Source organism: Diabrotica virgifera, chromosome 2 (genome assembly GCF_917563875.1).
Source record: "Diabrotica virgifera virgifera chromosome 2, PGI_DIABVI_V3a".
Taxonomy (NCBI): Eukaryota; Metazoa; Arthropoda; class Insecta; order Coleoptera; family Chrysomelidae; genus Diabrotica; species Diabrotica virgifera.
In genome coordinates this window covers 100,981,802-100,996,957 of record NC_065444.1, presented here as the reverse complement: position 1 = coordinate 100,996,957, position 15,156 = coordinate 100,981,802, and the positions used below count along the sequence as shown (strand labels likewise).

At 34.2% G+C, this 15,156-nt stretch overlaps 1 protein-coding gene across 9 annotated transcripts in view; it reads left to right on the top strand.

Annotated features, from left to right (window-relative positions):
- The window catches only part of LOC114343928 (uncharacterized), a 215,803-nt gene that overhangs the window by 183,993 nt on the left and 16,654 nt on the right, over positions 1–15,156 (top strand). For 8 of the 9 annotated variants that reach the window (XM_050643896.1, XM_050643899.1, XM_050643895.1 and 5 more), the window contains 2 exons: positions 1,581–1,839; positions 8,420–8,472. In XM_050643896.1, the coding sequence (XP_050499853.1) occupies positions 1,581–1,839; positions 8,420–8,472 (312 nt within the window). Of the gene's footprint in view, positions 1–1,580; positions 1,840–4,578; positions 4,769–8,419; positions 8,473–15,156 lie in introns of all 9 variants that reach the window. The other variant, XR_007696454.1, reaches the window with a different exon arrangement.

Genomic DNA, 15,156 nt, shown 5'->3' with positions numbered 1-15,156 from the left:
GAAGTGCGGCCAATAAAATTAAAATAGAGATGATAATTTCCAACCTCCGATAGGGGAAGGAACCTGAAGAAGAAGATAAAAATAGATTAAAATTAAATGCATTAGTCCAGTCCGGATAGACGCAAAAAAGGCCTAACCTTGAAAGGCGAGCAATAAAATGTCAAAATGTGTAATTTTTAGTTCTAGTATAATATGCCGTAGGTAATCATAATTTTTTTCCTGAATCGTTCGTAGTATGAACGTATCATATATTGTCATTGTATTCGTAAAATGTATCCTCTGTATTTAGGCCTGGACCCCGCGACCAAAAAAAGTTTATTAATTGCAAGCTGAAAATTTGTTAGTAGCTTAACGGTGTCTAATCGGACAGATTTTGATGTACGAGAACACTGGAACAGGGGAAGTTTTAATTGTGGAACAGGTTACTTACAGGTTTCGAACGTCAGACTACAAAAACGTCCCATGTATTTTGTCGGGCAGAACTTCCAATTGATTTGTTACCCTTTCAATTAACTCTCATGCTAAAATCAGACTGCTATTTACCACCAACATAATTCCTATCATTTGACATTTTCTAAGTGCCGGACTTATTAAAATGACCAACATATTTGTCGGACAAACATTTTTTCATATATTATATAAAGTTTGCTATTGAATAAACTTACAACAACCTGCTAGTTTTCACAATTATAAACTTGTCAGAATGACACGTTCCACAATTAAAAACACGTTCCACAATTAAAACTGCCCCTGTTCCAGTGTTCCCATACATCAAATTTGTCCAACTAGACACCGTTAAGCTATTAACAAATTTTCAGCTTGCTATTAATCAACTTTTTTGGTACGCGGGATCCAGGCCTAATTGTCTGTGGTGGTTCGATTTGGTCTTAATATATTTTGATAATCTTCGATTAGACTCTCGACGTATTCTAACAATCTATTATTATAGATAATACAAGAAAGAATTTTGGATACTACATTTAGTAATGTAATTGGCCTATAATTCTGGCATTCCCTCTTATCTTTTACAAGGGCGAACGGGAATAATCAACATTCTATTTTGCCCATTGAGATAGTTAAGAAGTTATGTATGTTTGTTAACATTTAGAATAATGGCCAAATACTGAGACTTTTTGTGTTTAACGATGTTACAAAACTATTTGGAGTTCGAAGCTATTCGAAGGAATCAAGATTCGATGGAATTTTACCTAGATGAATTGACGGGTTGTGGATTGTGGAATGAAATCTTAGATTCTCTCTAGTCTGCTTTATTCATCGTTCGTTTGCCTTGCAAATTTTAGAAGGCACGAATTCAGATTATCACAATATTGGTTCCAACGATAAAAGTTTTAGATTTTCGCATCTAAGACTTCTCATTGTTTTAAATAAATGTCGCTTCAGCATCTAGAGCAAATTATTTCATAAAATTTTGTTTAGTAAAACAGTTGGTTTTCCTTACGATTCATATTAGACCACAGGCCTCTCTGAAGATCCCAAAAGGGTGAAACGTACGTTTCGTGGTTTCCTTTGAAACTGCATGAAATATTAACTGTCGTTCATATTATTCAACTACTTTTCAGGTATCTTCTCAATCTACGTTTTTTATTAATGACAATAAACATCCACAATATTGTTATTACGATTGTATTTTCACGAAAGATGTAAGAGTATGTTGTTTAGATGACCATACACTAGAGCTTACAGATTTTACGAAAATAAATGAAACAAAGAACGCTGCCAAATATACATTTATTTTGGAGTCAAAGAAAAAGGGCATCATACAAAAATGGAACTCTGCTATTGAAGATATATTGTGGTATGAATGGAAAGTTACCAAAGGTAAGTGATTTGTTTGAAAATGTATATTTATTTATTTATTAAGCGCAACAGGCCTTGTAGGCCTAGGGCTAAAATGTTTACATTTCTGATTACATAAATAATAAATAACTTAATATACAGTTGAGTCCGTGAATCTTTACCCGTGCGTCATCATTTAAAACATACGAAATAAGTCGATGATAAGTAGAAAATTGAAATTTACTAAACGCATCAGCAAGTCGCTTACTGTCACTTGCTGTTGCGTTTAGTAAATTTCAATTTCCGACTTATCATCGACTTATCTCGTATGCTTTAAATGATGACGCACGGGTAAAGATTCGCGGACTCAACTGTAACTTACATAACTTATAAATTTTATTAAATTACACTTCAGTCTTTTCATACACTCCTTCACCACCTCCCTCCATTTCCTTCTGTCCAATGCTAGTTCTTTCCATCTCTCAATGTTACTTTTCTTCAAGTCTTCGTACACACTCTCCTTCCATCTTTTCCTTAGCCTGCCTTTCCTCCTCTTTTGTATTGGTCTTCGTGAGAGTACCATTTTTGGCATTCGTTTAGTTCCCATTCTCTCGATGTGCCCCAAATATCGTATTCTCTGTTCTTTGTTCGTCGTCGTGATCGTTGGCTCTTGATATAGTTCTTCCAATTCTTTATTGGTTCTTCTTCTCCACTGACCTTCTATTTTCACACCTCCATATATTGCTCTTTGCATTTTTCTCTCTCATCTTTCTAAAAGGTCTGTTTCTGACTTCTTAAGCACCCTTGTTTAGCAGCGTATGTTACTGTATGTCTGATAACAGTCTTATAAATTCTTATTTTTGTTTTTCTTGATAGCTATTTCGATTTCAATAGTGTGCGTAATGCTCCATATTTTTTATTTCCTTTAGCTATTCTTGCCTTTATCTCCCCTTCTTCATGACCATTTTCATCTATTTTGGCTCCCAGGTAAATAATTTTTTTGGCTCTTTTAAACGAGTATGTTTTTTCTCCATCTATTTGTACTATGATGTTATTCTCTTTTTCTTTTTGGATCTCTCCCATTATCATATACTTTGTCTTTTCTTCCTTTATTTTAAGTCCGAATTTTTTGGCTTCTGTTGTTATGTTTTTCATTAACTTTTGTAGTTCTTTTTTGCTTGTTGCTAATAAATAATGCTATGCATTGGTGGCCGTTTTCAAAAAACCGTTTCTTGCATGTTTATTCTGCTTTTCCTGATTCTTCCTTCCAATGTTAGATTGAATGCAGTTGTTGATAGTGGGTCTCCTTGTCGTAATTCTTCCTTGGTTTCAAACTTTTTGGATTTATACCCTTTCCAAGCTATATCTTTTGTTGTGTTTTCTATCGTCACCCAAGTAGCAATTTGTCGACGCGACAACGTTGTCTACCGCGTGGCAACGTTTTGTTACAACGTTGTTATTGCCTAGAAGACGACCCAATTCTGCACTAATTTGGTGGACGATTTTTGAGTTGTCTTGACGTTGCCTAGGCAACCTTAAGGGTTGCATAAGACAACTGAAGCGACTATAAAAAGTGCCTGCGTGCAATGGTTGCTCAAAGAGTCGGACTGGTTATGTTTTTTACCTATATAAAAAGTAAACTATTTTGACATCATATCAGGTATTTAAATTTATATAAATACATAAATAAGGACTTAAACAAAATTACCTGATGTGAAATTTATAAACGCATCTCAGATTACCGTCAAATATGGATATTCCACCTTAAAAAAACACACGCGCTCATTTTTTATCACCTTTTTAACAAAAAATATGTAAATATGAAAAAATCTAATTTTAATATAAAAGCCAGAATTCATGTTAAAGATGTTTTGTATAAATTTAATGTATTGATGGTGCTTTTAAAGGTATTAGAAAATGCCTGCATTTTTTATATTTTGTGTTTTTATTTTCTTTACATCCCAAAAAAACCAAAATGGTGCATTAAACAACATTACCAATATAACTTAAAATATACCTTATTACCAACCATAGACGGATGAGACAACCGAGAAGTCCAATCGCCGACCAAACACGGCCTGGACCGACTATCCCAACCACTTTAGAACGCACCCTCTTATTGGGTGACAGAGGTCATGTGACCAGTGCAATGAAGTGCATCATTCTCCTTAACAGCGTTGCGACATTTAGTAGATATCTACTGTTTTGGTATATTTTTGATATTATTTAAAAAATTCTAGTATTTAATGTTTTTTATTAGATGTTTGGTATACAGTAGAACCCTGCAAATCCGAACTAATTGGGGGGACAGCCTGTTCGGATTACGAAAAGTTCGGATTATCCGAAAGTTAGCCTTAACTAGTAGTTCAAAGCTTTCGTTGTGATTTTGAGTAGCCAAACGTTCTCGCAAGAGTGTGGACAATATTTTTGGTCTCAAGTTGACTACGAGAGAACCAAAGTAAGTTTGTTTTAACCTTTATAAACACTCTATAAACCTATGTATTAAAGTATAATATTTATTTTTAAGAAATTTTAAATGTCAAAGTCCTAGTAATCCTACATTTTCCAATTTTCTGGCTTTACTCTGTATAATAAACATGTTTTTAAGTTTTTGTCTTGAATTTTTAAATTTTTTTCACTTTCCGTTGGTTCGGATTTGCCGAAAGTTCGGATTCGCGGGGTTCGGATTTACGGGGTTCTACTGTATTTCAATATTTTGTTATCACTAAAATAAAATTTGCTTTTTAATAGTATTCACCCCATTTCTAAATTAATTTTCAGACATTTTGTTACAATTTCCCAATGTCATTACCGAAAATAAGATTCAGGACGTAGATGATGATAATAGATGGACAGAGAAATGAAACTATTAAATACCAGATTTAAATAAGGAAATCTTCATATAATTGGTTTGGAGAATTTTCAAAATTATTGTAACGCTCGGTTTCATAATCAGATTTTTAAATTTTAAGTAAGTTGGTACCTTCCTTTATCACAATTCATATATGGGTAAATGTCAACTTTAAAGTGAACTTTACTTAATGTTTACTTTAAGTTGATTATGAAACCGGGCGATTTTGACAGGTAACCGTTAACACAGATTTTACTGTATTTACAGGGCCTAAAAAGAATCTACTGATTTCTATTGATTTTTTGAAAGCAAAACTACTATCCGCTGCAAGATATAATTCGGATGGAATTCAGACAAAATATGTACAAAAAGTACATATCTTGTCGGAGGTTCAGCCAAATTATCTTGCAACGGATATAGTACTGAAAGAGTAAGAACTGGCCTGGCAACCCTGTCTAGCAAAGCTGATACAAAGATTTAAGCTTATCAAATCTACTGATAAAACAATGGACAATGGAGAAACCAGCTAATAAAAAACAAATAAATAGATTGTTAAATAAATCGAAAATTTCCAGCAAAATAAAATATAAAATAATAAGAAAAAAGTAAGGTTATAAAATAAATTCTTTTTTTGCTCCTGAAGTTGCCGTAAACGTGTCACACATCTATAGAACTATACGTAAAGGCCCTGGGGTCGTGAGAGACAACTACCTAGTCGGCCAGAAAACCCATGGGCGTAAATTAGTTTAGCATTATAACGTTTTTAAGTAGTTGCGATTGTTGAAAAAACTTAACTGTGATATGTAGTTGTCACAATAGTAATAACTTAGTTGTCCATATAACTAAAGATATTACTTAACGTTGTAACATCGTAATGTCAGTCGGGTTAGGGGTCGTTGGCCGAAACAACTGAAAGTCCACTGTGGCAACGTTATATACAGTGCATTTATTTGTACTGACAACCAATGCGTCGAAAAATTGCTACTTGGGCATCTTTACCATCCTGACAATTTTACTTGGTATCCCCAATTCTTTTAACAGTTCGTACATCTGCTGTCTGTTTACTGTGTCGTAGGCCTGCTTAAAGTCGATGAACAAAGCATATAGTACTGTTTTATGTTCGTAACAGGTAGTCTGTATTTCTTTTAAGGCAAATATATGGTCAGTCGTTGATTTGTTGTTTCTAAAACCTGCCTGGTATTCTCCCAGTATTTTTTTCGAATATTGACTTAGTCTTTTTCTTATACTTTGTGCCAAGATTGTGTAAACTATTTCTAGTAGTATGATGCCTCTATAGTTTTCGCATAGCATTCTATCACCTTTTTTATATCCTTGCTATGGTCCACTCTTCTGGCATTTTTTCTACTTCCCATATTCTATTTATCAGGTCATATAATATCTCTTTCTGTAGTCTTTTCCCTCCTGATTTTATCATTTCGGCCGATATTTCTGTTATTCCTGGGCATTTGTTATTTTTCAAGCTCTTTATTTCGTTCTCTATTTCTTGTTCTGTGGGTATTTCTATTGCTATCTGATCATCTTCAATTTCATGGTTAGTTCCTTTTTGTCCTTCGCTCTTATTTAGCAGTTCTGTGAAATAGTTTTGCCAGTTTCCCATAATTTGTCTCGTCGTTTGCAAGCTGTTAGCACTACCAAAGGATGGAATACTCGCTACTGAAGTTTTTAAACTTTCTTTTTTCTTGAACAAAATCTATATCAAATTTAAATTTTCTCTTTTCAATACCTAGGGCCGGTTGTTCGAACGCTAATCAACAATGATCACTATCAAATAATTAATTACTGTCAATGTCAACTTTGTTTGGGTTGTTAAAAAGTCTGTGGAGTCTATAATCAATTAATATAACAATAATTATTAACATAATTAATAATAAATCTCATAATTGTAATTAATTATGTTTTCAGCAACCCAAACAAAGTTGACATTGACAGTTTTGGTGACAGTAATTAAATATTTGATAATGATCATTGTTGATTAGCGTTCGAACAACCGGCCCTTAGTATATCAAAGGACAATTGTTCATTTTCATTACCTTAATAAACTTTGAACGACAAAAGTTTTATTTAAGCAATCGGTTAGTAAACTATGATACCACTGAAAATAGTTAAAAAAGAATAATAATTATTTCTAACATAAATTCAAATTACGGGATGACCCTAATTTTATGCTCGGGTGTACTTTAATATAATATAGAATAACATCTTAACACAGTCGCACCTGCTTATTAGATTATTAAAAACCGGTTATAGGAATATCGAATATGCTTTTTCTCATGAGGATCTTTCAGTTCGTCACAGTTTTTTGATTTTTTTCTAACGCATTAAATTGTATGTGACAGAAAAAACGCACGTCAGTGATTACATTTCATCGGTGACATTTATAACATTTATTCTAGTTGTCAATAGATGGCGCTATAATCGAAAAAAAAATTATTTATAATTATATAATATATATCTACGAATATAATCTGTACAATTTATAAGACTATACAAATCAGAGAAAATACCATTTTATAAATGCAATAAACAATTAATTTGTTTTTATACCAAATTGCAAATAAAATGTGACAACTGTCAGATTTAACTAAAATGTCATGTTAGAATAAATGTCATAAATGTGTATTATCACGGACTTACCTTTTTTTCTATCATTTGTGCCGCACTGAAAAATGCTCATGAAAAGAAGCATACTTTTGCTTGGCACGAAGGCTATTGCAATAACCGTGTTCGACTATATAACCTACATATACAGTAACATAATAATTGTTTCTTTAACAAATCAGTACAAATTGTCGGATACGCAGATGACATAGACATCATAGGTATGTCCAAAGAATCTCTGACTGAAGCATTTCGGTCGTTAAAAGCATCTGCACAGAGAAAGGGATTAAAATATAAATGTTCAAAAGACCAAATATATGTATAGCACTAGGTCAAACAACCCGACACCTACAAGAATAATAATTGACGACCTAAAACTGGAAGGTGTCCACACCTTCATATACTAAGGCTCGCTGTTAACTAGAGATAATAATGTCAGTGAAGAAATTAAAAAAAAAAGTTATCGCCAATAAGTATTACTATGGTTTAAGAAGACAGATGGCCTCAAAACCTAGAAAATTAAATTGACTGTCTACAAAACACTAATAAGACCAGTGCTAACATATGGTTCAGAAACTTGATCATTTACACAGAATGACCAAGAACTGCTCAAATGTTTTGAGCGAAAAATAATTCTAAGACGAATATATGGAGGCATAAAAGAACAAGGTTTGTGGCGCAGGCGTTACAACTTTGAGTTGTATAGAAGTTTTGGAGAACCTGACGTTGTAAAATTCACTAAGGTAGCACGCCTTAGATGGTAGGTCATGTAGTCGGACGAGAGGAAGATGCCATAGTCAGAAAAGTTTTTGACTGAAGAGAGCCGATAGGACAACGAGCAAGAGGAAAGCCGAGACTTAGGTACCAAGACAACCTAGAAAATTATTTAAAATCTATTGGAATTAGAGCATGGAGAAGATTTGCCAGAGATAGGGGCGAATGCTGGATTGTTCTGATGAAGGCTTTGGCTCATAAAGAGCTGTAACGCCACTGATGATGATAATAATTATTAGAGGTTCAAAGTTCACATTGATTTTTTATTTACATAAGTTCAAGTTTATCATATTCTCAATCGTCTTTTTTAAATTTAATTTTTTTTACCAACTTTGTTAACAGCATTTATTTAAAATAAAATTTTATAATATTTTTCAGAAAACGCACAAAAACTAATCAGAAGTAAAACATCTGTATCAAGTTCGGGTAAAGTAAGTTAAGTTTTTAATTTATTTTTCTATTATTACTATTTCTCAATATTTGAATTTATAAAATAGCATACAGATCTACTCTGCTCTAGAAGAGAAGATCACAGGACGAGAGAAATCAAAATAGAAAACTACACTTTTGAAAGAGTCCAACAATTTGAATATTTGGGAGTATAGTCCTGTCGCCAGTGGGGGTACAACGGTCTCCTTAATTCAGACGGACTTACCAAGATTTTATGTATTTTGACCCGTAGTTTTTTGGGTAACAGTCGATCCGGATGTCGATAAGATTGTTATAAACAAAGAACTTGAGGAATCACGTAACAGCGATTTTTCGCAAAACAAAACATTTTTTTTGGGTCATTCTAACCAAAAAATGTTTTTACAAATTTTTTCGTAGGATGCATAGTTTTCGACATAAATGCGGTTGAACTTTCAAAAAATCGAAAAATTGCAATTTTTGAACCCGAATAACTTTTGATTAAAAAATAAAATAGTAATTCTGCTTACCGCATTTGAAAGTTCAAGTCAAATTATATCGGTTTTGATTACTTTCATTGCTAAAAATAAATTTTTTTATTGTTAAACAAAGCTATAAACACATAGTGATTGAATGATGTTTTCAATGCATTTCTGATTTGAAATCGAACGAGTAGGCGCGCATACATACAATTTCTACGTAGATTACAAAATACATAAAAAAAACTTAGTAAGTCTATCTGAATTAAAGAGGCCGTTGTCTCCCCCTAGCGACAGGACTAGTAATAGCGAATGGCCAAAACAAGAGAAGTGAAGAAGTAACGGAACGAATACCTACTAGCAGGAAACAAAACATACTGGAGATATCATAGGCTTATGAAGGACAAGCACTTATCCAGAAATACAAAACTGAAAATATACAGAGTTGCAATCAGACCAGTAGTTACGTAAGCAGCTGAAACAATTTGCCTCACGGAAAAAGACGAAGAAAAAATGAGAATATTCGAAAGGAAAATCCTCAGACGGATTATGGGCCCGATAAGAATGGACAACGGAGAAATGAGAAGAAGAATGACCCATGAACTAAGGGAAATAATGAAGGAAGAATATATAGTTTATTAAAGCACAGAGGCTGAGATGGCTGGGACACATAGAGAGAAGGAAAAACGGCCTACTGATTAAGAAGATCACCAGATGGAAACCAGAAACTGAAAGACTAAGGGAAAGATCTAGAGAGAGATGGGGGGACTAGGTCATGAGAGATATCAAAATTCGGGAAGTGAGAAACTGAAGGGAACTATGCACATATCGAAATGAATGGAAGAAAATTATAACGAAAGCAAAGTCATACAACAAACTTTGACAACATACAAGTGGAATGCGGAGTTATTCACTGCAATAAGCGAATCAGAGAGCTCTAAGTGAGAGCGACAAACATTCCACCCGAGATGAAAAGCCCTGATGATGATGATTCAGATAACTAAGGACAATAACGAGAAGAGGAAAAACCATAAAACTCCAAAATACGAGGCCAATCCTGGGCACAAGGTGAATCGCGGACCATCGCCGTCATGATATTCGTGTTCAGCGAGCATAAAAACCCTCGAGTAATAATATTAAACTCAATTCCGTCCATTATTTCCGAATTACAAAGTAACCAGCACAAACCTTATGGAAATTAGGTCCTAGTGGATTTCGTTCATACTTTGGGAAAATACTCTTTGAAGCATCCTAATGAAAAGTTCTCATGGGCACAACTCAATCGTATGAAGGATTTTCAAGATATAGAGGCACAAACTCGGAAAATTATAAGATTTACTGGGTATTCCAATTCCCTGAGTTACTGGTTATCTGGCAACATGTAGAAGTTTGGATCAAGGAAAAGTACTAGTAGTCTAGGATTTTTTCCTGGTTATCCAATGGCGACTTTTACTTTGACCTTGACCTTCAACGCACGTCATCTTCTAGAGTTTCGAGGGTTTTTGGCATTCAATTTATATAAACAGATTACTCATGGGTTTTTGGTATCGCTTAACACGAATATGCCATCAGAATTGACCTCCGGAGGACGTGGTGGCCAGGGCTACTGCAAAGGACGTCATCTTCTAGAGTTTCGATGGTTTTCGGCATTTAATTGATGCAAATGGATTACTGGAGGGCTTTTTGAGGTCGCTAAACACGAATATGCCACCAGAACCAACTCCCGGAGCACCTGGTTTCCAAGGTCAATGAAAGGCGCACCTGGAGTTTCGAGGGTCTTTGGTACTACAATTATGCAAACGAATTAGTTATAGGGTTTTGGGGTTGCTGAACACGAATGTGTGATCAACACACACACAGGAGTACCTGGTGCCTAAGACAGGTTCTTGAGTTAAAAACCTAAGAGTAATCCATTTGATTCCTCCATTTGATTTCTCCGAAACTCCAGAATATAACCTGTCTTAGGCACTAGGTGCTCCTGTGTCTGCCGATCACGTGTTCGTGTTCAGCAACCCCAAAAATATATAACTAATCCGTTTGCATTAATGTAGTACCAAAGACCCTCGAAATTCCAGGAGTCCCTTTGATTGTCCTTGGAAACCGGGTGCTCCGGGAGTTGGTTCTGGCGGCATATATGTGTTTAGCGACCACAAAAAACCCTCCGATAATTCATTTGCATCAATTAAATGTCGAAAACCATCGAAACTCGAGAAGATGCCGTCCATTGCAGTGGCCCTGTACCACAGGCTGTGGGTGAAAAAACGTGATATAATTCAGGAATTTTTGAACCCTATCAGGTGTTGTAAAGGACGATGCCAGGAATAACTTATACTAAAATGTAACCAAAAATTTTGTGCGGTTTTTTATTTATGACGATTTTCATTTGTTAAATTTACAATTTTTAAAGATTTAGGATACAGCTTAGGATATTCATTTTAGAGAAAAACTTTTAAATACAAAATTGTAGTAAATTAAAAAACCTACAATTTGAGCTATGAGAAGTTTAATTTCGTTAATATGTTATTGCAAAACAGCCTGCGAAAGGTCCAAAATGGCCGTTTTTTGCAATTGCCTTATTTATTGTAAAAATAACTTTTATGTATTTTTTAAGCCTTTAGAATGAAGATCTTTCAATACTAAACATAAAAAAAAATTTGTGTTGCCCGATTGGTGAATTTGTTGTTTAGATATTATAATTTGTTTATCCCAAGAGGTCAAATGTCCAAGGCTATAACTTTTTGAAAAAAAAAATCGTACAGAGTTAATCCAAGATTCACTCTCCTTCTAAAGACTTATATTTTCATATTCTGATGTAAATAAATGCGTGTAAAATTTTTAACCTATTATTTCGGGTCTGAAAATAAGGGGGCAAATTTCGTTATAAACATTTAGAACTGAAGCCGCCCCTGTACATCCTATGAGTTTTTAACTTGCAGGTTATTGTTGCTGAAGACAAAATAAAGATTCAAAACTAAATAAAAATTTTCTACGACCAACTGAAGCCGAGATAATTGTTTTTGTTTTCTTAAGTCGTAGTGACTTTATTTATAACAATTAAGAAATTGTTTCACAGTCATTAACTAGAGAAAGACTTATATTATCTTAAAATAAAAAACTTTTTAAACGAAAATTACATTTAATTATTAAAAATGATTTTTAAAATGTAATGGAGATTTATTTTTCGTTACGACTATGATTTATTGTGTCGGTTGCCCTTAGCAACGGCTAGCAACTTATAATACATTGTATCACGGTTTTTGCTTTAAATTTTAAAGCACCGCTTGGATTGACATGAAATTTGGCAAACACATAGATAACATGTTAAAGAATAAAAATGATATTCGGTCTCTGTGTGCTTTTGTCCTGGGGGTGAGTTTCGCCCCTTATGAGGGGTGAAAAAATATATGTTCAAAATAAGTTCGGAAATGGATAAAACGTATAATTCTAAGCCCTTTTCGTTCTATAGCATTTTTTCACCAAGTTAATACCTTTCGAGTTATTTTCGAGTAAATACCTTAATTTTTCAACAACAAAAAAACACGTTTTTAGGCGGTTTTTAGACATAAACGAGACATACACGAGTAAAACAACATTGAAGTAAAATTGATTAATTTAATTTTTGATGCTAATTAGGGGGTGACCTTCCTGAGTTTTTTGACCAAAAAAAAAGAGATCAACTTTATTTTCAGCGTAACGATTTTTCTCCAAAAAGTGCATGATTTTTCGGTTATTTCACGTTGAAATAATTCACTTTGAAATTTGACGGATATGAACCTCTTTTTCATTAGCTAGAACTTTGTTTCTACTGGGTCTAGAGATTTCACGCGTACACCATTTTTTTCAATTTTTAATTTGCTATATTTTTGTTAAAACTCTTTTTTTCAATAAAATACTTACTTTTTGAGTTATTTGTCAAAAACCGCCTAAAAACGTGTTTTTTTTGTTGTTGAAAAATGAAGGTATTTACTCAAAAATAACTCGAAAAGTATTAACTTGGTGAAAAAATGCTATAGAACAAAAGGTGCTTAGCATTAGATGTTTTATCCATTTCCGAACTTATTTTGAACATATATTTTTTCACCACTTATAAGGGGTGAAACTCACCCCTAGGACAAAAGCACACAGAGGCCCAATATCATTTTTATTCTTTAACATATTATCTATGTGTTTGCCAAATTTTATGTCAATCCAAGCGGTGCTTTAAAATTTAAAGCGAAAACCGTGATTCAATGTATTATAAGTTGCTAGCCGTTGCTAAGGGCAACCGACACAATAAATCACAGTCGAAACGAAAGATAAATCTCCGCTACACTTTAAAAATCATTTTTAATAATGAAATGTAACTTTCGGTCAAATTAATTTTTATTTTAAGATAATATCAGTCTTTCTTTAGTCAATGACTGTGAAATAATTTCTTAATTGTTATAAATAAAGTCACTACGATTTAAGAAAACAAAAACAATTATCTCGGCTTCAGTTGGTCGTAGAAAATTTTTATTTGGTTTTGAATCTTTATTTTGGCTTCAGTAACAACAATCTGCAAGTTAGAAACTCATAGGATGTACAGGGGCGGCTTCAGTTCTAAATGTTTATAACGAAATTTGCCCCCTTATTTTCGAACCCGAAATAAGAGGTTGAAAAATATTATACGCATTTATTTACATCAGAATATGAAAATATAAGTCTTTAGAAGGAGAGTGGATATGGATTAACACTGTACGATTTTTTTTTTTCAAAAAGTTATAGCCTTGGACATTTGGCCTCTTGGGATAAACAAATTATAATATCTAAGCAACAAGTTCACAAATCGGCTACTACAAATTTTTTTATATTTAGTATTGAAAGATCTTCATTCTAAAGCCTTAAAAAATACATAACAATTATTGTTACAATAAATAACGCAATTGCAAAAAACGGCCATTTTGGAACTTTCGCAGTCTGTTTTGCAATAACGTATTAACGAAATTAAACTTGAAATAGCTCAAATTTTAGGTTTTTTAATTTACTACAATTTTCTATTTAAAACTTTTTCTCTAAAGTGAATATCCTAAGCTGCAAAATTAAAAATCTTTAAAAATTGCAAATTTAACAAATAAAAATCGTCATAAATAAAAAACCGCACAAAATTTTTGGTTACATTTTAGTATAAGTTATTCCTGGCATCGTCCTTTACAAGACCTGATAGGTTTCAAAAATTCCTGAATTATATCCTGAAATCGACCTATTTTTCACCCACAGCTTGGACTACTGGCCACCACGTCCTCCGGAGGTCAATTCTGATGGCATATTCGTGTTTAGCGATCCCAAAAACCAATGAGTAATCTGTTTATAACAGTAATCTGTAGTAACAGGAGTAGCGTTCATAGACCTAACTGCCGCCTATGATACAGTTAACCATCAACGGCTACTCGCAAAACTCTACGAAACTACAAAGGATTTCCGACTAACAAGGTTAGTGAAATGTCTCCTCCAGAATAGACGCTTCTACGTAACGCTCCAATCCAAGAACAGTCGGTGGAGGGACCAAAAAAATGGGCTACCACAGGGAAGTGTCCTCGCGCCGATTCTATACAACATATACACCAACGACCAACCCATACACCAACAAACAAGGCAATTTATTTACGCTGATGATACAGCGGTGGCAGCTCAGGGAAGAACCTTCAATGAAGTCGAAGTGAAACTGACAGATGCCCTGGGAGACTTAGCTCTATACTATGATAAAAACCATCTGAAACCCAGTCCCACAAAAACCCAGGTATGTGCTTTCCACCTGAGAAACAAGCATGCCCGAAGGTCGCTGGAGGTGGAGTGGCGTGGTCAGATGCTGGAACACAACAAGACGCCAAAATACCTTGGCGTCCGTCTGGATAGAACTCTGTCTTACCGATACCACTGTCAAGATGTCAAGAAGAAAGTAAGTGCCAGAAATAATATCATCCGCAAGCTAACTAATACAAAATGGGGAGCACAACCACACACTCTCCGCACTTCTGCCTTGGCATTATGTTTTTCGGCCGCGGAGTTTGGAGCACCAGTATGGGCAAACTCTGCTCACGCAAAGAACGTCGACGTGGCTCTAAATGAAACGGTCCGTATAATATCGGGTTGCCTGAAACCGACACCTATCGAAGAGGTATATCCCATTGCTGGAATTGCTCCACCACCTATCAGGAGGAAGGTCACGTCAGAGGTAGAACGGAAAAAGCAGGAGACGGACCGAAGACA